Here is a 22,558-nt window from a genome sequence, read left to right as displayed (position 1 = left end):
TAACAACTAACTGTTGTCAGCGATAAGGAATAAGTGAGCTGTCTTTGTTTGAAAATAAACGGCATAAAAACACTAAAAGTGCCAAAAATTTTATACTGCACTCGCTTTAGTGTCAAAAAATTTTGCCGTCTCACTCAAGTATCAAATTAGAGAAAGAATGATCACTTAAGTGCTTCTAGCGACAAATTCTGGCCAAAAACATTACATGACTTTTTTAATTGTATGTTAATGTCTAGGTGGCTTTCTCATAAATAAATAAATAAAAGAAATTCTATGTGGACGATGAGGTGGTCTATAATCACAAAACAAGCACTAGAGAAATCTCTCTCGCTCTTCGCCTTCGCCAAGCTAGGACAATTGTATCCATCCACAAAGGGAGGTTCGATCGCCATGAGGGCTTGAATGAGAGAGATAGAGAGATTGTGATTTGTCCCCAACACGCTCGATGGGCTAGAGCTTCCGGTTACGGTCGAGGTCACAAAGGAGTGAATTGATTTTCTTCATAAATAGGGGCTCGCGATCGAGGACATCAATAACTATCCTTTGGTCCTAGGTTGAGCGTGAAGAAGAACACAATACCGATGCTCGATTTGCTTCTATGCCCTAGTTTAGCCCCGATTTGTCAATTTGGGGAGCTCAAGCCTATTCTCTCTATGAGGACTCTTATCGCTCACTCATACGCTCCCTCTCTATCCCCTTTGCAATTTGCACTTTCTCTAACACGTTCTTCTTCGGGTTGAAGAAGATCGGGGTATCGATCCTTTCCCTGAGCTTCAATGGAAGATCCGAAGACGGGCGACCCTATTTTCCATCGAGAGCAACGGCTCAGGCAACGGCAACGACAGCAAAGACAGAAGCAACTCAAGACACGGTGATGATCACCCCAAGAAAACCGCCGCAATAATGGACGCCACCACTAGGGGTGAGCGGTTCCAGGTTCCGGGTAGGTTCCGCCTGGAACCTGGAACCTACCCTCGGGTACAGGTTCCTCAAAATGAGGAACCTGGAACCTACCCGTCGGAACGTGGAACCTGGAACTTATCCTGTCACAGGTTCCAAGGTCGGTTCCAGGTTCCAACAGGTTCTTTTTTTTAATTTCGGTTCCAGGTTACAATTTCATTCCATACAATACAATCAAACACCCCCCCTCGAAAAAAAAGAAGAAGAAAACCTATCATTCACAATAAAGGTGCATCGCCAAATCATCCCCAGATGATTCACTATGATCAAAGCAAGAAGAAAGCCAAAACCTTGTATAATATCTCCAGTCACACGCTCACGCAAAATAAAGAAGTGCCAACGGATTAACAGAAAACACGAAAATGTTGATTAGATTAAACATCGAGAATTAGATGATAGCGAGATTCAATGATTAGTTTGTGCTTCCGTGCGGTACTATTATACATCAAGATTGTTAAATGCTTGGAAATGCACAACATCAGCTGAGAGGGCCTCATCTGATACTTTAAAGAAATATCAGCACACACTTCAGTAGGAAAATGGTCTTAAATCTATAAAAAGCTTTTTATGATATAATCATGCACTGTTTCAAAAAACAAAACATGTCGCGCAGTTTCAAAGTTAGTGTTCAGAGGATAAACCTATAACAGCCTCATTCCTATGAGAGGAGAAAAAAGACAGAAACACAAGGAACTTTGAAACTTACAGGCGGCACTCCACACTTGTGCCATGGTTGTAGAAAGGGCAGTTGAAGACTGTATCAAGTCTGTCCATCCTCTTCTTAGGAGGTGGCTTTGCCCGAGAGTTTCTCTTCCCCATAGCTCTAGTTCCTTCTGCTTTTAGTCTGCAATCAATCAAACATGATAAATCCACAAATCCCAAATGTAATGCTCATACAGGCCTAACCCTGGCACTCGTGCATTCAATCTATGCAGTTCAGGCCATAATTACTTATCACACAAAAGTTTAAAATTTGTAATCCAGAATAAAAAAAGGGCATTCAAAAGTCAATTTAAGCAAAGAAAAATAAAATTAGAAATGGAGAAGCCCCGGAAAGAGTAATCTCCACTTGATAATAAAAACCCAATTGAGAACTCTTACTATTGTGATGAATGGAAAATATGCCTCAGGTGAAATTTTTTCTGATTCTACTCTAGTTTCTCGGGAAAGATAAGGAAATCGATGCACTACGCGAAAACATTAAAAACCCCTTTTTTATTCAGTTTCACTCATCAAAAAGATCACAGGATCAAGAGACAAAAGTCTTCCTCTATCATGCCATTATAAGAGTCAGACTACCCTTCCACGAAAAGCCTCAAACAATTCAATCTAATCTCTCTTTCGATCCAAAATCGCGAAAGAACATTTCTTTCCCCTGATTCTTCCATACCCGCTCAGTCCCAATAAAAAACGCAGAAAAGACAATGATTCCAATGAATTTCGCAATCAGTGCCTGATTTTTCACAAGAAATTGAAAGACAAAGACGACCCAGAAGACCGAAACCTCCCTATTCGATCGTGAACACCGAACTACGCGCAATCTACGAAGAGATTAGCAATGCATCAACGAACAAAGCCCAATCGAGTCATTCAAGAATCAAAAGGAGAGCAAGAATATGTACCGAGATCGATGAACAATGCTGCGTTTCTTGAAACGAGAGCACAAACCCTAGGCCCCGAGAGAAAATTTGAGAGATTTGGGAAGGCAATAAGGCAGCGCGGTCGGTATTTATAAGGTAGGGTTGATGTTTAATCTAATCGAAGCGACGGAGCTTTAGAGGAGGAAGACGGCGGCGAGCCCAAATAATCGGAGCGAATCCGTGTGGGGAGGTCACAGGACCTGCGGCGAAGAAGGCGGAGCGAGGCGGAAGTGGGAGAGAACCGTGGAAGCGGAAGCGGAAGCGGGAGCGAGGGCGAGGCAGAAGCGGAAGCGGGAGCGAGGAGCGAGGCAGAAGTGGAAGTGGGAGGGAGCTTTGGAGGATCAGGTGTGATTCAGGAGGAGAAGGGAGCATTTGGGAATTAGGGTTTCTAATACTAAGTTTATGTTTTTGGTTCAGGTTCCGGTTCAAGGTTCCGGTTCCAGGTTCCGGTTCCGGTTCCGGTTCCTATAAGAACCGGGAACCGGAACCGGAACAGCCGGTTCCTAAAAATGGGGAATCGGGAACCGGACCCTCTGTCCATGGAACCTGGAACTTGGAACCTAACTGGATCCACCGGGTCCGGTTCTCCGGTTTCCGGTTCTACCTTGGAACTGCGCTCACCCCTAGCTGTTAATGCCTCAGCAGCTCCACCTCCCCCATGGGCTAATGGGTCGCCGTCGCTGTCATCATCATCACCACCCCCGTTGCTCCCCAGGTAAAATCTGTATTCTTTTGCAGTGTTGTTTGCTACCTGCCAGTCCAAACTACTTTGCACTTACTTCTTACGGGCCGAGCATTTGTTTGGAGCTCTGAATTACTCATACGGTACACTTGCACAAACTTCATCCTATCTTTGAACAGCTGCGGTGTAAATGCTTTTTTAGGAAATACTGTGATCATCCTATATGTTTGATATTGCATCTAGATCGTATTCTTCTGTGTGGTTCTTCGAAATTGAAGCTGTTGATCGCATCAGAAACCCCATGATCTGCTATTGAGTCAAATTGCTTGTCATTTGAAACTCTTTCTAGAGTCAATTATTGTTTCTGTGTTGCCTAGTATACCACCGATTGGAACCGAAGGTTGAAGAAGGCAACATAGAGACAATTCTGGAATTTCTAGCACTATGGTTGGTTCTGCTACCGTTTTACTGCAGTATAAATAACCTTATGTGATTGAACAAATACTGTGCTTCTTTAAATTGCCGCGGTCTATGATCTTTTCTTGGACAGATTATTGACATTGCTACAGTTGAAATTGTCTGAGCAGGAGCATAACGGTATTCAAATTTTTGCAGCAATGAGGAGGAATGGCGATTGACAGATTTCACACACAGTGTGAGAGGCAAGGGTAAAGTTGCTATCGAGAACTCAATTCCAACATTATGAAGGAGGAGGGTACGTGGTGTTTTGGCCGGACACTGTATAGGAGATTCATTTCAAATGCAAGAAGGCGGTTACTTATTGCCGTTCTCCTGTTCCCATGATTCGCTGCTTCCATTAGTCCCAGTAAGTTCGTATCGGCAGTAAAATTCGGATCTCGTCCCTGCACGTGAACAATAGTTTACTCTGTTGTAATAGACGTGTTCCTTCGGGCAGTTAGCTCGTCCAAGATTATCATCCTTATCCGCATAATCTGTTCATGCACTAAAAGCCCATGTTGGATTGCCTTAAACTTCGTTCATACTCTCGAAACTTTTTTTCCGAGTAGATGTGCATGTCCATGGATTCATTTTGCCTGAATGGCCGGACGAAGATTGTCGACTCAGCTGGATCCAATACATCAGGATCACCTGACCGGAACTCCCTGATACCCGGAAAATGTAATTTGCTAGCCTGCACCCGAAGCGTTTCCCTGCGTAGTGAACAGATTAAGTAATCACATTCTCATCTATGCAAAATTACGGACAACTTTTCTCGTCGAAGGAGATATGTAGAGCTGCTGTTTCTCCGTAGATGCTCTGGTAAATTTTACAGGGATCGTAAAGAGTAATGTTTTTCCAGCATTCAATGACGTCAAAGAAGTACAAATAACTAAAGCCGGAGCTATTTCGTGGCTTCCATCTCCTAAATAATGCGTTGATCTGTAGGCTAGTTGTTCTTCCTTTTCTTTTTATAGAGACTAGGGCCGTCGAAAAAGCCGGACCCGACCCCGAACCGAACCGAACTGAAGCAAGAGAGAGAGATATCAATGATCGCGCCGGTAGTTCTGCTGGTGTTAGCTGTCGTAATAGCTGGAATCATGTAAAGGGGGACATGGAGGCGTTTCTTTAGCGCATCATCTCTTGGACGACACTAGACAAAGACATGTTCGCTTCTATTCCGTTCTGCCATGATACGACAATCATCACTCGATCAACTCGAAACTAGTAACATTCTTTATGGGTCGGTACATTCGCCGCAGCTTCTTATTGCAGTCATCCTCTTCTTCGTCACCATCCCGAGGAGCTGTCCACATCGTCATGTAGGCATTCGGCGCGGCCATGCTTGGCACCACGACAGTCATCGCCGTCGCGGTCGATGCAGTCACCATTGGCACGAAATCTCTCATCCCCACCAAGGTCCACGTTGTTGCCGTAACGGTGTTGCTCGTACTCGCCTACCAGGTCATAATCACCGTCGCAGTGGTCCATCGTAGCACATGGCGAAAGCGAACCGCAGTGCTTGAGTACTGGATTGGCATATTTTCTTGCCTGACGGGTGTCGCAACTGCCAAATCGACAGTCGACTCAGTTGCCATACGCACAAAAAGCCTGGGGTCGCATTCGAGGTCCGCGTCGTCATCTTGGTCACGACCATCGAGTACAAGGGCGGTTTCTGATATGAATGTACAGCCATCGCCATTGCAGACACAGTCACCACGGGCATGCTCGAGATCAGGGTCCGCATTGTCACAGTCATTGCAAGTCTCGAGTACAGGAGCAGTATGCAATTTCAACACTACAGCAACCGCAACGATGGCCGTCGCAACAATCGCTGCCCTCACTGGGGTGCCCGAAATCGTCGCGGTAGTCGACTCGGTCGCCACGGGCGCAAACTCAGATCAAGCCAGCAAGTCCTTTAGACTGTGGAGAGCGCTTGCATGGCAAGGCACGAGGAGAAGGAACGCTGCAGAAATGTGACTTCTGTGAGCGTGTGCGACTAGTTACGTATCGCATGAATAATTTGGAAAATATTTTTTCTAAAATAATCCTTTATGTAACTTGAAATAATAAGTGACCGGAAAATATTTCATTATCATGGACGATAAAAATTATTTTCGTAAGCGAAGCGAGTGATTTTATTCTTAGGATAATGTTTTCCAAATCATTCATTTCCCACAAATGAGATATCTATTTACTTTAAGACCAACTTATGATATAAGGTCGAATTAATTATAGATGAATCCACATGCTATTTTATGGTTCGGCACCTAAATCCGAAAACCAAAATTAATCGTCGCTGTGCACTATCTAAATGTAGTTAGACAAATGTCAAAAAAAAAAAGTTATGCTTCTTTTTAATTAAAACTTGAATCGGCATCTCCAGCCAAAATTCGGAGTCGACGACGTAAGCAGCGCGCATTGGGTCTAGTCATAATTAATCCCACTTTGTTAGGTTACTTATTTGATTCATCACCAATTAAACAATGTTATCTTGAGAAAATCTACTAATTGTTAGAAGTATAATTTCTAGCTAATGTGCAAGTTGACGACCGCATTTTTCTCATTATATAGATATAAATTTCACTTTTGAAATCTTATATTTAAAATATTTTCACTATCAAATCTCCGTTTGATACAAAATCCCAAAATTTTTCGGAATGCGCCAATTCAAACATATAAAAGGCAACTCAGTAAACTCATATCAAAAGTAACTTATTGCTTAAGAAAAAAAAATATTAAAATAAACCCAATCTTAGTGACACACAATTATCAACACTACACTAATTTTTTTGGGATAATGACATAAATAATCCCTAAAATTTGACTCAATATATAATTTGATCCATGAATTTTTAATTTGTACAATGTCATCTTTGAACTTTTTGTACATGTTCAGTTCGGTCTCTCAACTATATGAAAATATTTAATGCCCGTTTAGGGACCACATTACACATTATCCAAAAATTCAAGAATTACATTAAATAAATTAAAAGTTCAGGGATCAAATTACATATTGAGTCAAAATTCAAGGATTGCTTGTGTTATTTTTCCTAATTTTTTTTAGGTGAATTATCAAAGGAAAATTCATCCTTCCTTGTGGATTTGTGGACCCACTTGGGGTTGCCACATATTTCATCGGCACAGCAATAGACCTAATATAGACCTCGCGACAGCAAGATTTCATATTCCAATTCGTATATTTTGGCCATCAAGAATCGCCACGAAGCAGCGATTTCATCTTCTTCTACACCGACACCTTTCGATCGGATCTTGCGATCTCCTCGATTCATCGCCTCGTCGTCGCCGGGGGGGAATTTTCTTCTTCCCAGGGGTTCCCGGAGGAGCCCTAGGGGGTCGGATCTTGCCTGGGATCGCGGCGGTGTCTTTGATTTGGAAGGTAAGCAGTTCTGATCCGCCGGCGCTGCGGTTTCTTTTTGCTCCGGTCGGTCGCGCCGGTGCGGCCGCGAACGATTCGTGAGGGAGCAAGGAACGGTGGAATTCCGTGTCGGTGGATCGGAGTTGGTCCTTTTTTTTTTTGAGGTCTTTTGAACTGGAGAAATCTTGGATTTGCGTTGACGTCCGTGTGCGGGTGGGGGTTTCGATTTCGTGGTGCGAGCGAGAATGCCGTTCGATTGTATACTCTTGGAAGTAGTCTGGAAAGGCGAATTTTCGCGCGGTCTGTGGCGAAATTCGATCCGGGTCTAGGAATTGCTCGGGGTCGAATTTTGCGTCTCTGTTGGGTTTTGGAGGGTTGGGGGAATTTGCTGTTTTCACTTGCGTTTTGGTGATACGTGTAGATCTGATGGGGATCCTTTGGGAATTTCTTTGTGTTTCAGTGGTTATGTTTCAGTAGAGAGCTCGAAGAAGAACGGGAGTGGGGAATTTTGGAGAAAATGCTGGGAAAGGCTGCGCAGTCGTCTTTTCGGGATTGGACGCAGGAGTTTCAGAGTATAGGGGAGAGATTAAAGAAGTCGGTTTCAAATGGGCCGGGACCGAATGGGCCGAGCAGCAGCAGCATCCGTTCCAAGGCGGAAGAACAGCGATCGGGGGTTGCCCTTCAATCCGAGTTCAATCGGAGGGCTTCGAAAATCGGGTTTGGGATACATCAGACGTCCCAGAAGCTTGCGAAGTTGGTGAAATGTAAGGATCCGAATAGTTCAGAAATAGCAGCTGTTTCATCTGCAGTTATCGTTACATGTTCGATCCATGCCTGGGCAAACCATATATTTGTCTTTTCTTAGTAGCGTTGTTACATTTGGCATTGTCTAGAGTGACCTCAGAGGTGTGACAGTTTGCTTGGGTCTCGGTTTTGCATTATAGATAGTTGTTCCACTAAAGACATCTCTAAACAACCAATCAACTACATTTCTGGTTGCAGTGACAAAGAGAACCACGGTTTTTGATGATCCAACTATGGAAATTCAGGAGCTTACTGCGGTAATCAAGCAGGATATTACTGCTCTCAACTCTGCTGTGGTAGATCTTCAGCTCCTTTGCAATTCCCCGAATGAGGGCAGTGTCTCCAGTGACACGGCTAGTCATTCAACTACGGTTGTAGATGACCTGAAAAATCGATTCATGAGCGCTGCAAAATGGTTCATAGAAGTTCTAACCATGCGAACCGAGGTAAAGTCCAGAAGCTGCTGGAGGTTCACATGTGGAATGCCTCCCTAGTTCATAGAGTTATCTAACTTTGCTTTGCTATTGCTGGACTCAATTAAGTTGGTTATTGATGTGTCTTGGATAATCACATGCGTTCAGTCATAACCATATTCTGTTGTTTACATGTAGAACTTGAAGGTAATTGAAAATAGGAGACGGTTATTTTCTTCCACTGCTTCAAAGGAAACCGCCAATCCTTTTGTTCGTCAATGTCCACTGGCTGCGAGAACAGCTGCTAATAGGGGTGAGCGGTTCCAGGTTCCGGGTAGGTTCCGCCTGGAACCTGGAACCTATCCTCGGGTACAGGTTCCTCAAAATGAGGAACCTGGAACCTACCCGTCGGAACGTGGAACCTAAAACCTACTCGTCGGAACGTGGAACCTGGAACCTATCCTGTCACAGGTTCCAGGGTCGGTTCCAGGTTCCAACAGGTTCTTTTTTTTAATTTCGGTTCCAGGTTACAATTCCATTCCATACAATACAATCAAACACCCCCCCCCCCTCGAAAAAAAGAAGAAGAAAACCTATCATTCACAATAAAGGTGCATCGCCAAATCATCCCTAGATGATTCACTATGATCAAAGCAAGAAGAAAGCCAAAACCTTGTATAATATCTCTAGTCACGCGCTCACGCAAAATAAAGAAGTGCCAACGGATTAACAGAAAACATGATAATGTTGATTAGATTAAACATCGAGAATTAGATGACAGCGAGATTCAATGATTAGTTTGTGCTTTTGTGCGGTACTATTATACATCAAGATTGTTAAATGCTTGGAAATGCACAACATCAGCTGAGAGGGCCTCATCTAATACTTTAAAGAAAATATCAGCACACACTTTAGTAGGAAAATGGTCTTAAATCTATAAAAAGCTTTTTATGATATAATCATGCACTGTTTCAAAAAACAAAACATGTCGCGCAGTTTCAAAGTTAATGGTTGTAGAAAGGGCAGCTGAAGACTGTATCAAGTCTGTCCATCCTTTTCTTAGGAGGTGGCTTTGCCCGAGACTTTCTCTTCCCCATAGCTCTAGTTCCTTCTGCTTTTAGTCTGCAATCAATCAAACATGATAAATCCACAAATCCCAAATGTAATGCTCATACAGGCCTAACCCTGGCACCCGTGCATTCAATCTATGCAGTTCAGGTCAATAATACAGGCCAGAATTACTTATCACACAAAAGTTTAAAATTTGTAATCCAAAATAAAAAAAGGGCATTCAAAAGTCAATTTAAGCAAAGAAAAATAAAATTAGAAATGGAGAAGCCCCGGAAAGAGTAATCTCCACTTGATAATAAAAACCCAATTGAGAACTCTTACTATTGTGATGAATGGAAAATATGCCTCAGGTGAAATTCTTTCTGATTCTACTCTAGTTTCTCAGGAAAGATAAGGAAATCGATGCACTACGCGAAAACATTAAAAACCCCTTTTTTATTCAGTTTCACTCATCAAAAAGATCACAGGATCAAGAGACAAAAGTCTTCCTCTATCATGCCATTATAAGAGTCAGACTACCCTTCCACGAAAAGCCTCAAACAATTCAATCTAATCTCTCTATCGATCCAAAATCGCGAAAGAACAATTCTTTCCCCTGATTCTTCCATACCCGCTCAGTCCCAATCAAAAACGCAGAAAAGACAACGATTCCAATGAATTTCGCAATTAGTGCCTGGTTTTTCACAAGAAATCGAAAGACAAAGACGACCCAGAAAATCGAAACCTCCCTATTCGATCGTGAACACCGAACTACGCGCAATCTACGAAGAGATTAGCAATGCATCAACGAACAAAGCCCAATCGAGTCATTCAAGAATCAAAAGGAGAGCAAGAATATGTACCGAGATCGATGAACAATGCTGCGTTTCTTGAAACGAGAGTACAAACGCTAGGCCCCGAGAGAAAATTTGAGAGATTTGGGAAGGCAATAAGGCAGCGCGGTCGGTATTTATAAGGTAGGGTTGATGTTTAATCTAATCGAAGCGACGGAGCTTTAGAGGAGGAAGACGGCGGCGAGCCCAAATAATCGGAGCGAATCCGTGTGGGGAGGTCACAGGACCTGCGGCGAAGAAGGCGGAGCGAGACGGAAGTGGGAGAGAACCGTGGAAGCGGAAGCGGAAGCGGGAGCAAGGGCGAGGCGGAAGCGGAAGAGGGAGCGAGGCAGAAGCGGAAGCGGGAGAGAGCTTTGGAGAATCGGGTGTGATTCAGGAGGAGAAGGAAGCATTTGGGAATTAGGGTTTCTAATACTAAGTTTATGTTTTTGGTTCCGATTCCAATTCAAGGTTCCGGTTCCGGTTCCTATAGGAATCAGGAACCGGAACCGGAACAGCCGGTTCCTAAAAATGGGGAATCGGGAACCGGACCCTCTGTCCATGGAACTTGAAACCTAACCGGATCCACCGGGTCCGGTTCTCCGGTTCCCGGTTCTGCCCTGGAACCGCGCTTACCCCTAGCCACCACTGCAGCCACGTCCCACCTCCAACACAAAATGACCGATGAATATAGCTGGAACTAGAGCTTTTGCGACATAAAATTAAGGTTTATTTTTGGTGCAAACATGTAAAACAACGTTGTTTGGGACTATTAATGCTATTCTGCACGTTGGCAAGTCACATGGGTCAAAAAAATTGATAAAAAGAAATCGACCCGAATTAGAGTTGGTACTTAAGTAGTTATTTTTATTTTAAATGGCACTCTAAGTGATCTGAAAAAAACTTTTAACACTAAAGTGAGCGTCGTATGAAACTTTTAGCACTTCTGGTATCTTTATGTCGAAAATAAACTAATAGAATTCTACATATTCATTCTAGAGGAAAGAAATATTGTGAGTTTCTTTGAAAGTACATATTAAATGTTGCATATTTTCGCAATATATATAACAAATCTCTTTGTGATCCATTGTCATGGACAATGAAATAACCACCTAACTCTTGCGAGAAAGAAGAGAAATGTAGACATCAATAGTTACCAAGACAGAGGAGAAAATTTCGATTAAAAAAGATGGAATTGGGAGATGATATTGAAGAAATTAGCTCAACTCTCTATAAATAGAGATGAGCAAATGGAAAAGATAGAAGAAACGAGTTTACACTCAAGAAAGATTTTAAACATTGGCTTGCTCACCTTTTCCACGAGCAAAATTTACATGAAGCGATTCAAATTCATTCTAAACAATGCTCCCTATACATTTTAGCATGATTTTTTTTATTGATATGAACTTTTGCATATCTTTTCGCTGGCATAATTTCACTCTGATGTCAATATTAAGAATAATACTAAGTATAGTTTTAAACCCGTGCAATGTAAGAACATCTTGATTTACGTGCACAAATATATTTTTCATATTTCGAGTTAGAAAAGTCACAGTTCGTGATCCAAAACAAAACAAAAAATCTATATAAGTAGTAAATGTAACTAATGTCGGGACACAAAGCTTTATTTTATATATATATATAGACAGAAGGAAACATTTGCAAGTGAATGCACGTATCAATACGTACATGTTGCAAATTTCAAATTAAAAAAAAAAATCAAATCACGAGATGCGCATCACGAAGACTTGGAAGAAAAGTCAATCCAGACAAACCGCAATTAAATTTTGCCAGGTTGATGGATGGGACGATGGCGATGTCACGTGGAAGCTGAAATTTTCCAAGTCCACCCCACACCCACTCCTGGGCCCGAACATCAGAACCAGGAAACTTACAGACATGGCCCAAAGCTCAAGAAGGAGACAAGAAGAGGCGTTGGGAGGTTGGTGATCGGGCGATGATGGGTGAAGGTGAAAATCATTCCCCATCGTCACTGCCTGCCCACTGCCGTCAACTCCCGCTTTGACTCCCCCGGTCTGTCTGTCACCGTGTCGCTGCCTTTCTCAACACACCCACGTTACCAAGTTACCCAGTCAAACCAAAGTTGAGTTTAAAGAAATGCCCCAGGAATTGGTATGTACTAGGAAACCTGGTATGACCCTTGTCCGGATCAGCTCGTGACTCCTGCTCTTCTGGGTGTGTTCTCTTTGAGCTGGGGAGGAGGGTGCAGATTCGGGTTCCAGAAGGGTCGGTAGGGGGAGGCGTCGCGTTCGATCTCGTTTCTTGGGGATGGAGCTGAAGAGGGAGAAGCTTGTGAGGTAAGCCGCTGACGCGTTCCGGGGTGTTTTGTCCTTTCCCCGGTGAGAATTTTCCTGGAAAGTTCGCTTTTTTAGGCCCGGCGGATGCTTGGGTGTTTCGCTTTATGAGTCTTGGTCGGGGTTGTGATATTTTGGCAGCAGTTGCGGTTAGTTTCTCTGAATTGTGTGAGCTTTAGTAATTTTACTCCTTATGAAGTTGGAACGGACGAAGTGGTTAAATTCTTGGGGGGGAAATACTAGATCGCTCCGTTTTCTGGAACGTGTAATGCTGGATTGAAACTCTGCTGAACAGAGCTTCTTCTTTATCTTTTCCACAGGTTTTGGCCTCTCTTCATAACTAATTACTATGTGGCTTTGCCGAAAACTAGAATTGGTTGAAATTTTAGTTTGCGAATGATTTTCATGGGAAACGGCGAAGACAGCCGCTTTACTTAGAGCAATATAAATTATAGAGCCCGACCCTGTTAAATGCGAGTAATGCCTAGTCAGCTTCCCCTTTGATACCTTTTGAGGTCTCTGTTACCTGCACACTCGTGTATTCGGTGCTGAGTTTTGCTACAAATTTTGCAGGTTTTATTCTGATGGAAAACAGAGGAAAGAATTGAGAAGGGGAAGTGACGACCCTTCGAACTTGAATATGTCGTCTTCGAATTACATGGTTTCCTCATCGTCTTTACTGAAATCAGAGAATGGGTTCGTGGGAGGTAAATGTAAACTACCTGAAGCTATTTCAAGTGGGAGGAGTAAGGTGTTTCCGGAAGACCTTGCGCCCGGGCGGAGTAAAATGCTTGATCCGGGGGGTGAAATTGTGTTGAGGTGGAACCGGATTTTCATTTTCTCATGCTTAGTGGCACTCTTTGTCGACCCATTATATTTTTACTTGCCAACATTGGGAGGGACTCTGGACAACTCTTGCGTGCAGACAGACTTGCATCTACGAATCATAGTAACCTGCTTTCGAACACTGGCAGATCTCTTTTATTTGCTGCACATGGTTATAAAGTTCAGAACAGCTTATGTTGCGCCGAGCTCTCGAGTGTTTGGTAGGGGTGAGCTTGTAATGGATCCTAAGAAGATTGCACGACGGTATCTTAGATCTGATTTCTTCATTGATCTCATTGCAGCATTGCCTCTTCCTCAGGTACTTTGCTCAGAGAATTTGCTGGTAATATTAATGCTGAACCATCGTCTGTTCAGTGAGATTGTTTACTGCTTGCTCACCAGCATACCCCGGTTATCTGCATATGAATTTTTTCCTTGAAAAATTTCTGTTTGAAGGTGTTAAAAGATAAGCCTCACAGAAACTTAGTTTAGCATGCAGAAGTCATGAGAGGTACGATGAAATGAATTACCTTCTTGGAAAGTTAAACTGGCAAGTTCATTAAAACGAAAGTTAAGTGAAAGAAGTTCTCCTTATATATCATTCAACTTGTTATAGCATTGTCAGGTTTCTCACTCTTGTGCTATATATATATATATATATATATATATATATATATATATATATATATATATATATATATATATATATATATATATATATATATATATATATATATATATAATGCACGAATTCAGTTGTGATATACGAGTGATTGACTTCACTAACTAATTGCTATTGGTACTCTTTTTCACTCCTGCTTTTGCTAATGAGGCTTTTCTAGAGATTGATTTTTCATTTTCTTCTTTCCTTGTGGGGTGGGGGTTGAAAAGAGTGCACCGATTGTTATTAGAGGCTTGTATAACTAATGTTGACAGGATATGGCTATCTTAGTAATTGTATCCAACTTTTTGAGTGATATGTGAAACCATATGTCTTCGTTTTCAACATGTCTAGATTAAGGGCAAGAATATTAAAGTATCAAAGATCACGTTGCTTGGATTCAATTAGGTCTTGGGTTTGCATTCTATCGGATCCAGGCTGTTCTGTTTTGTCATGGGCTCGCTTCAATTTTGAAACAAGTTTTACTAGCAGTGCAGTTTTCACTGGTTGGAGTCTCGAGAAGTTGACTTTTTGGGTAAAGTAAGTGTCCAATCTAGTGAATTCTTGAGTGGGTCAAACATATTTGTTTTGTCGGGTACACCTTTAAACATCTACTTATGCGATGACATTGCAAATACTGCATGGATTTCGAGCACATTCTCCATGTGGATCAAGAGATTCCAACCACAAATGGTCTGCTATGCGGTTGTTGATTTTGAAAGGTTGATTTTAAAGAACTTGAATGGATGTCTAGAAAGTGTCCTTGTTGGTCTATTTTTTAAGAAGGACCTTGAAGCCATTATGGTTAGATAATTGTGGATGATTTCTAGAAAACGGGCAGACACAAGCCTCTTCCTGTATGACTACTAGAGATATACGTGCGTTGCATGTGATGGATATCTTCTAGGTCTTTTAAGATTCAAGTATTAGAAACACTATGTTTCTACATGTGAGTTTTGTTGTGCATGTACTGCCATTTCACGCCCAAAATGTACATAGACTGCTGCTACATGACAATTTTTCTCTTTAGAACCCAATACTTTTGAGCCCAACCTCTGTTATAAAGTCAAACAGTGCAAATTGTGGTTGTTCTCTTGAACCGTAGAGGATCGTAGAATTGTACGATTCATGAGTGCGAGACGAATCATTCGAAGGTTGAATCAAACCAAATTGTGCGATTCAAATTGTGAGTCGCATGATTTTAACAACACTGGCACGGCTTTCAAAGAGTTATTCACTTTATTGGCTACCATTGACTGTACAAAATGATTGAGTCCTTAATTCTGAGGGAATAGCAATAAGAACTAGGTAATTGCACTATTTCAAGTTTATAAAGAGGGACTTTCTAATTCCAACATCCATTACCAAAAGGTTAGCTGATTCTTCTTTTGAAAGGGAAATTCCGTTGATCTCTGCAGTGGTTTTACTGTTGTTCTCAAGCAAGGAGAATTATATATAGATACATATGTTTATAAATGTACCGGATAACTATCAAGTCACATCTAAAAGGAAACTTTTAGCCACGGAGCCATAGATTAAGCCAAAATTAGTGATATTCTCATACTCATACTCATTGACAAGTAGATCTTCTGATCTTTTACCTAGTAAGCCACTTAACCCACATAACATGCATTCAGTTTTATCCTATGAAATGATCATCAGCATTTAAGCTGAAAAGAATTATCTCATCTTCTCAGTGAATACTGGTTGCAAAAGTATCGCATCAAGTCATAAGCTGGACAAACGAAGAAGTAATTATCACGGTAGCTCTCTATGGAGGAAGACAACCTATATGAGAATCAGAGATATCATTACCGAAGTACTTGCACAATCAAGTAAAAAGCACCTAAAAGTAGTGGAGAACTTGCACATGACCTCTCTTGATGAAGGTCTCTATTACAGTTTGTGGATACAGAACCTCTAGTAGCATTGAAGATGCAAAACTGCTCATTTGACTAAAAATGATGTCTATGATTCAAAAAAAAAGTAATCATATTAAGATGAGGTCATGTTTTGTACAGCAATGTAGAGTTTTCCTGAAAGCATTGATAACCTGAAATTCACCAAGACTGTATCATGCACACCTAATAATAAAGCAACAAAAATAGGAGTGGAAAACTAAAGATCGGTGAGGATGCCTTAAATGGATTACAGCTGCTTGTTGTAGATGCATGTCTAAACGTCAGGATTGATATTCTGACATGCTTTTGTTGGCTTTAATGCTGTGACCACGAGATTTAAGTGCATTGTAATTGGAAGAGATGGAATAGATGGGTTGGTAGATTTATTGGAGAGTTGAATTTGTGAGAAGAGTGAGTCAGGCCTGTTGAGTGAAAATGATATGAGCATTTGTGTGGGCTGGCTTAACTGCATTTTCTTTTGGCCAGTAGTTACGATTGGCTTTAGGGGTCTTAACAGAGAGATATGAGTTTGTTGTCATAAGGTCTCAACGGATGTACAGTTGGGTGAGAGGAGTAGTAAGGGTCTTTCACGAAATCAAGAAGGTCTCAACGCAGTGACCGACACATTGAAGGCCCTAGTGCTTTTACCAATGGTCTGCACACGCGCGTATATGTGTACTTACACATACGTCCATAATAGGGTGAATCTTTCAGTCTTTTGTAGCATTGCTTTGCCAGGTTTTGACATAGGAGGGATTTAAAGGTTGTAACTCTCATTTCTGATCTTTGAATTCTGTGCCATTATTTTGGGTCTATTGAGGATTTCAATTATGAATTTTTACCTTTTTTTTGGTCTCAAAGATGTTCCACAATAATTCTGCAGATAGTGATCTGGTTCATTATACCAGCCGTCGGAAGTTCTCGGACCAATCATGACAACAACGCCCTTGCGTTGATTGTTTTGCTGCAGTATATTCCGAGGTTGTATCTTATTTACCCGTTAAGTTCTCAAATAATCAAAGCAACTGGAGTGGTTACAAAAACAGCTTGGGCTGGGGCTGCATACAATCTTCTGTTATACATGTTGGCAAGCCACGTATGTATTATGACTGCTTTTGAATTGATACCATTTGCAGTATGAGCGTATGAGTGGAGCCACTTAGCAGATATTTTTCACTTATTTTCTGCTCAGGTTCTAGGAGCAGCATGGTACCTTTTGTCAGTTGATAGGTACACATCATGCTGGAAATCAATTTGCCGAAAGGAAAAAAGCCCTATCAAGTGTGTTCCTGAATATTTGAGTTGTGATGATTTTGATCCTGATCGCCAAAGATGGGCCAGCATTACAAATGTTTTCCAGAGTTGTAATCCCAATGACAATACTTCCACATTCAACTACGGGATATTTGAAAATGCAATGACCAAAAATGTCGTTTCTTCTAATTTTGTGGAAAGGTACTGCTATTGTTTATGGTGGGGTCTGCAGCAATTAAGGTAACATTTCCATTCCGGCCATCTATTACAACAGAAGTATTGTTGGAGTTCCTAATGATTTGAAATGTGTCCTTATGCTATGAACATCACGCAGAGAACTACCGAACAATCGGACTTTTTGACAGCCTTACTGAATATGTTGCTTTCCTCTGTTTTATAAATCTTGCTAGTCTACACTCTGTAAGTGCTGAGTATCGCTGCAAAAGTCATTGGCTTGAGCCTGCTATGGCGCTTTAGTGAGAAGATCTGTAGTACCGTTCTGTAGAGATGCTTTAGGATATTCAGAATTGAATCTTTTCAATAATTTGATACCTGGAGATGTGATACTGCCAATCTTTAAATGTGAAACTCTGGCTAGATTACTATTTTAGTTGATGAATCTGGCAATATATCTGATGAGTGGCTTGGTGTGCACTTGACCATATCAAGTCATTAACAACCAAAAGACTTTAACTTTAGCCTCAAGGCAGATGAAGAGACTGAGAGTCATGTTTAAAGAGTTGTTTCTGATTTGTAGATTATGAGTTGAATTCTATTTCGTTTCCTCTATTTGGCAAGAGAGGCTAATACACATCTTTACCCTCCAATTTTTCAGTTCTTATGGTCAAAATTTGTCAACAAGCATGTTTATTGGGGAGACATCGTTCGCCATACTTATTGCCATCTTGGGTCTGGTTTTATTTGCCCATCTGATTGGCAACATGCAGGTAATTTATTGTTGGCTCTTTTCTCAACTCAGCCAAGCTGTAGATATGTTGTAAAACCTTGATTGTTTTACTATAAATACTAACAGTGGTAGTTAGAAGATGCTGTCTAGTAAGGGTGAGCTAATGTAATAAAGTAATAATTTCCTAAAAATTAACTTGACAAAATGATGGGACTGGCTGGTTTGACATTCCATAGATCTGTTGCTAAAACCTACGAGCTAAGCATGAATTTTGGGAAGAATAACTCGGAGATATGATGCCGCTGGCTAGTTTGACATTCCAATATAAGGTAGATGGGATTTTTCACAGCTTCATGAGCTTTGCCTCTTAATTATGCTGCAAAATCACTGGAGGACATTTTAATGCCCATGCTCATACATATGCTTATAATCATTCCCTGATTTTTAGTTATATATAAGACTAAATCTACCTATCTTGAGAGGGAGGTTGATGACATAATATGCCTTACTCCCTTTTTGCCCTTTCCATTTATAGACTGAATAGCCAAGTCTCTGCACCTCCAAATCTGAAGCCATGGTTCAGCTTAATTCATGATGGAGATGAGAGAAAGCTGAAAGACTTGTTGTAGGCTTCTCATGCTGTTTTTGTGATTGTTTCCCCCTGTTAATAGGAAACCGAGTCTTATATGAAGTTAGAAAAACTGAATTCAAAAAAAGGCTCTCTGGGGGATTTACTTGGCATAGAAAAAATGGCATAGTTATATGTACAATAATTGTCAGTGTTGTGGTGGTGTTACTTGGCATAGGATGAACCTATTTAATCAATTTACAATGAGATAAAAGAAACTTATCGTGTCTGAGGAAGTAGATATATTGTCAGTCGAACTTCTGGTTGCATTGTATAACCATTCATTCTAGTAAAAGGATTAGAAAAATTCATGAATGCCTCACATGTATAAATACCTCTGATACGTTAGTTTTTCAGTGGCACTTTGCTTTCAAGGTAAATATGACAAGTACGTACCCAAATATTTTGTTAGACTGTCATGTGTCACTAAATAGTTTTCTGAACTGTTCTTTGAGGTGCTTCAGTTTGTTACTTCATGTCTGAGGTTGTCTGTGTATGCAACCCATGATTCCCTTAGGAATGCCAAGGTGAGTCTTTATGAGGATACATGAAGTTGTGATATCTGTGGGATTGACATTATTACACGGAAAGGTGATACAGTCAGGTTGTCCCAAGTTTTCATGTAGCAAACGTGCATCCAACTCTTCTTCCTTATATTGGTCTTTTGCCCTATAGAGATACTGGCATCTCTGTGCTACCAAGTTTCGAGGATCTAGAGTCCATTGTTTCCGGGATTTGTGATCCATGCAGACATTTATGGTCCTTAAATGAACACTTAAAGTGCTAAATTCTTGTCTGACAATGGTTTAAGATAACCAATATCATTGTTCAAATGTGTGATTGCTGCTCCCACCTGACTCAAAGACATATCACAGTACTTTCATCATAGATCTAGTCTGTCTTGTAACAAAAAGAAATTAAAAAGATCTAGTCTCTAATTCCATTTCTGTTTCATATACTTATTGATTTTCTTTGGGTGCAGACCTACCTGCAGTCTCTTACTGTTAGGCTTGAGGAATGGAGACTTAAACGAAGAGACACAGAGGAATGGATGAGGCATCGCCAGCTTCCCGAAGATTTAAAACAACGTGTACGTCGTTTTGGCCAATACAAGTGGCTTGCTACTAAAGGAGTTGATGAAGAATCCATCCTCCGTGGCCTACCAGCTGACCTCCGTCGTGATATTCAGCGCCACTTGTGCTTAGACCTTGTTCGACGTGTATGGTCTTTTTACATCAGATCCTATCTTCAAGCAATTGTTCAATTTAATTGCTTTCAGTTTAGTGGTTTAATGTGTTTTCATTGCATTCTACACTTAATACTGTAAAATGGAGCCGAGCACATCAGCCAACGCTTTCCATGCACTTGCACAATGGTAAAGAATGTTCTCGCTCGTTGCTACCAAGGACGGGCTTCCTGAAACTTTACCCTACTTTTATGCAATCCATGTTTTCTGGTATTCTTTTCAGCATCCTTATAAATTTCATGTATTTGGTCGACATTTGGCTTATGTTCACAAAGTGGTCATTAGCTAGAGACTCCACTCCATATGGAGTAGGACACTGGAATGCACATTTGTGTGGCTTGTTGTATTCTAAGATCCTAATTTGACATTTTCATCTTTTGTGATCTGCATGCCATGCACGTATGAAGAAATGGAAAAATTTAAGGCTGTGTTAAGTTGGTCATCTAAGAGGCAAGTACTGGCTCAGTGGTATGGCCTCTCAGTTCCCCAAGCTTTTTGCTGGCTTTGAGTCCCATGTTGTCCTGTCCCCAATCCATTTCTTTGTTTACCTAGCAAAAGTGGTGAAAACCAAAATGCCAGTACTTTGGCCTCTCAGATGTAGTGTCGTTGTTAGTTGAGCTAGCGCATAGTAATATTGGTTTTCTTTGTGGGTCATTGGAAATTGCTATCAACCTTTCTTTATCTGTCGAGTGAACTAGGCGATGGTTTTCAATACTAAATGGTTTTTTGGAGATTATTCAAATGTTAAAAATGTAATGCCAACTACCATTCCGTTTAAGAAGGCAAAGAGTGGCATTATGTATGCTGTTTTTTCCTGCATTTATCAGTAAATTATCACACTAACCTGCTTTCGCATGATTTTCAGGTACCCTTCTTCTCCCAAATGGATGATCAGCTTCTCGATGCAATATGTGAGCGTTTAGTATCCTCGCTAAGCACTGAAGGTACCTATATTGTTCGTGAGGGTGATCCCGTGACGCAGATGCTTTTTATTATCAGAGGTCGGTTGGAGAGTTCGACTACTAATGGGGGTAGGACTGGTTTTTTCGATTCAATTAGATTGAGACCTGGAGATTTCTGCGGCGAGGAGCTACTTACTTGGGCGTTGCTCCCGAAATCCAGTGTCAATTTGCCTTCCTCGACCAGAACAGTTAGAACGCTTGTAGAAGTGGAGGCTTTTGCTCTGAGAGCGGAAGATCTCAAGTTTGTGGCCAACCAATTTAGACGCCTCCACAGCAAAAAGTTGCAACATACCTTCAGGTTTTATTCCCACCACTGGAGGACATGGGCTGCCTGCTTCATCCAAGCAGCTTGGCGCCGACATAAGAGGAGGTCTATCGAAAACAGTCTTTCCATGAAAGAGTATGAGAATGTGGTTGAGGAGTCAGGTCAAGAGACAGAGGATTCTTTTGTCTCCAGAAATCCTTCTCAGACAAAACTAAATCTGGGAGCGACAATACTGGCTTCCAGATTTGCTGCGAACACTAGGAGAGGAGCTCAAAAGATCAAAGACGTGGAGATGCCAAAGTTACGAAAACCTGAGGAACCTGACTTTTCCTCCCAACCTTATGATGAATAGCTGGTCTGGTTGGGTCAGGTTTCATTGCTTCAGCTTTTGCGTGCCATCAAGAAAATTTGCTTTTGAAATGGAATCTACAGTGGTGCGGTCTTGAGCTGCATATATTGACGTTAGGCTGAGACATATAAGGGTTTTACAACAAAGAGACTCCTCTCCGAAGGAATGGTATGACTTAAAAAGACGAGTGACAGTCAGAGACTCAGAGTGCCAAGTGAGGAGAAGTTGTCATTAAAGGCATTTAGCAATGTGTCTAATTTAGCAGCGCAAACGTTTGCTCTTCTAATTTATTGTATTCGGCCAAGCATTCGTGAGTGAAGTTCTGTTACCTTGCCGGTGAAAATATATAGATTAGTGTTACTGCCATATATATTGTATTGTCCATGACTAGACAGTGTACAAGAATTGCTTAGTTGAGGATGCATTGTTAGTAGATGGACCAGACCCATTTAGTAACTATTAGTGAAAAATATGCAGCATATCAGGATTGTGGAGGACTACGACATTTCGATCTTCTGACTGCACTGTTCGAAAGTGTATGGGACAGAAAACTGAGTTATGGAAGCAGAAGCAAAAGTTCTCTTACCACCTTCGTCGGATTGTCATTTCTGGTAAATGCCATCTTTTATGTATGAAATGTGATTTCAGTGTTCGATATAACCTCTCTGTAAGGAATGTAAAAATCTGACAAATCAGGGGCATGGTGCGTAAGCGCACCCAGTTAGGTATCTGATGGTTTCGGTCCTTCATTTGAGTTTTGCACGGAAAACTTGTCATACTCGTGCAACTTCTGGGATTGCGGATCCTTTGTCTAACTGTTGTGGCAAAAGCTTGTTTTTTTTCTGATTCTCATTCACATGTGAACTCTTTAATGCATTAAGAGGGCAATGTGCTTTGTAATTTGCATGGGTGAAACTCTCTCATATTTATGCCCAACTCAGCAGAAAGAATAGGATCGATTTGTTATCTCTCATTCTTGCATTTCCTTCGAGAGACAAATTTCTCCAATTAGACCTTGTACTTAT

General features: G+C 41.3%; 2 protein-coding genes and 3 long non-coding RNA genes across 5 annotated transcripts; 3 read left to right on the top strand and 2 right to left on the bottom strand.

Annotated features, from left to right (window-relative positions):
- Window positions 1-1,515: 1,515 nt before the first annotated feature.
- Window positions 1,516-3,009, bottom strand: LOC130138058 (uncharacterized). The gene is made up of 2 exons (XR_008816478.1): window positions 2,583-3,009; window positions 1,516-1,804 (listed from the first exon to the last, which is right to left on the bottom strand). It is a non-coding gene; the product is annotated as an uncharacterized LOC130138058 (long non-coding RNA).
- Window positions 3,010-3,225: 216 nt separating this feature from the next.
- Window positions 3,226-4,309, top strand: LOC130138050 (uncharacterized). Its single transcript, XR_008816473.1, has 2 exons — window positions 3,226-3,315; window positions 3,852-4,309. It is a non-coding gene; the product is annotated as an uncharacterized LOC130138050 (long non-coding RNA).
- A 2,617-nt stretch (window positions 4,310-6,926) lies between these two features.
- LOC115679478 (syntaxin-32-like) lies at window positions 6,927-9,131 on the top strand. The gene is made up of 5 exons (XM_056310379.1): window positions 6,927-7,141; window positions 7,581-7,941; window positions 8,123-8,370; window positions 8,536-8,664; window positions 9,093-9,131. Exons 2-5 carry the CDS (start codon window positions 7,638-7,640, stop codon window positions 9,129-9,131), a joined length of 720 nt encoding a protein of 239 aa, XP_056166354.1. The 5' UTR covers window positions 6,927-7,141; window positions 7,581-7,637.
- A 210-nt stretch (window positions 9,132-9,341) lies between these two features.
- On the bottom strand, window positions 9,342-10,592 carry LOC130138074 (uncharacterized). The gene is made up of 2 exons (XR_008816487.1): window positions 10,251-10,592; window positions 9,342-9,459 (listed from the first exon to the last, which is right to left on the bottom strand). It is a non-coding gene; the product is annotated as an uncharacterized LOC130138074 (long non-coding RNA).
- Window positions 10,593-12,157: 1,565 nt separating this feature from the next.
- On the top strand, window positions 12,158-21,989 carry LOC115679454 (cyclic nucleotide-gated ion channel 17-like). Its single transcript, XM_056310337.1, has 7 exons — window positions 12,158-12,538; window positions 13,109-13,679; window positions 16,806-17,018; window positions 17,115-17,416; window positions 18,012-18,123; window positions 19,694-19,930; window positions 20,823-21,989. The coding sequence occupies exons 1-7, from the start codon at window positions 12,510-12,512 to the stop codon at window positions 21,534-21,536; spliced, it is 2,178 nt and encodes a 725-aa protein (XP_056166312.1). The 5' UTR covers window positions 12,158-12,509; the 3' UTR covers window positions 21,537-21,989.
- The last annotated feature ends 569 nt before the right edge of the window (window positions 21,990-22,558 follow it).

The sequence above is a fragment of the Syzygium oleosum genome, unplaced genomic scaffold (assembly GCF_021117445.2).
Source record: "Syzygium oleosum isolate NSW1041296 unplaced genomic scaffold, Sole_v2.1 Sole_v2.04, whole genome shotgun sequence".
Classification (NCBI taxonomy): Eukaryota; Viridiplantae; Streptophyta; class Magnoliopsida; order Myrtales; family Myrtaceae; genus Syzygium; species Syzygium oleosum.
The sequence above is the reverse complement of the archived record's forward strand: the minus strand, read 5'-3'. Positions and strand labels throughout refer to the sequence as shown.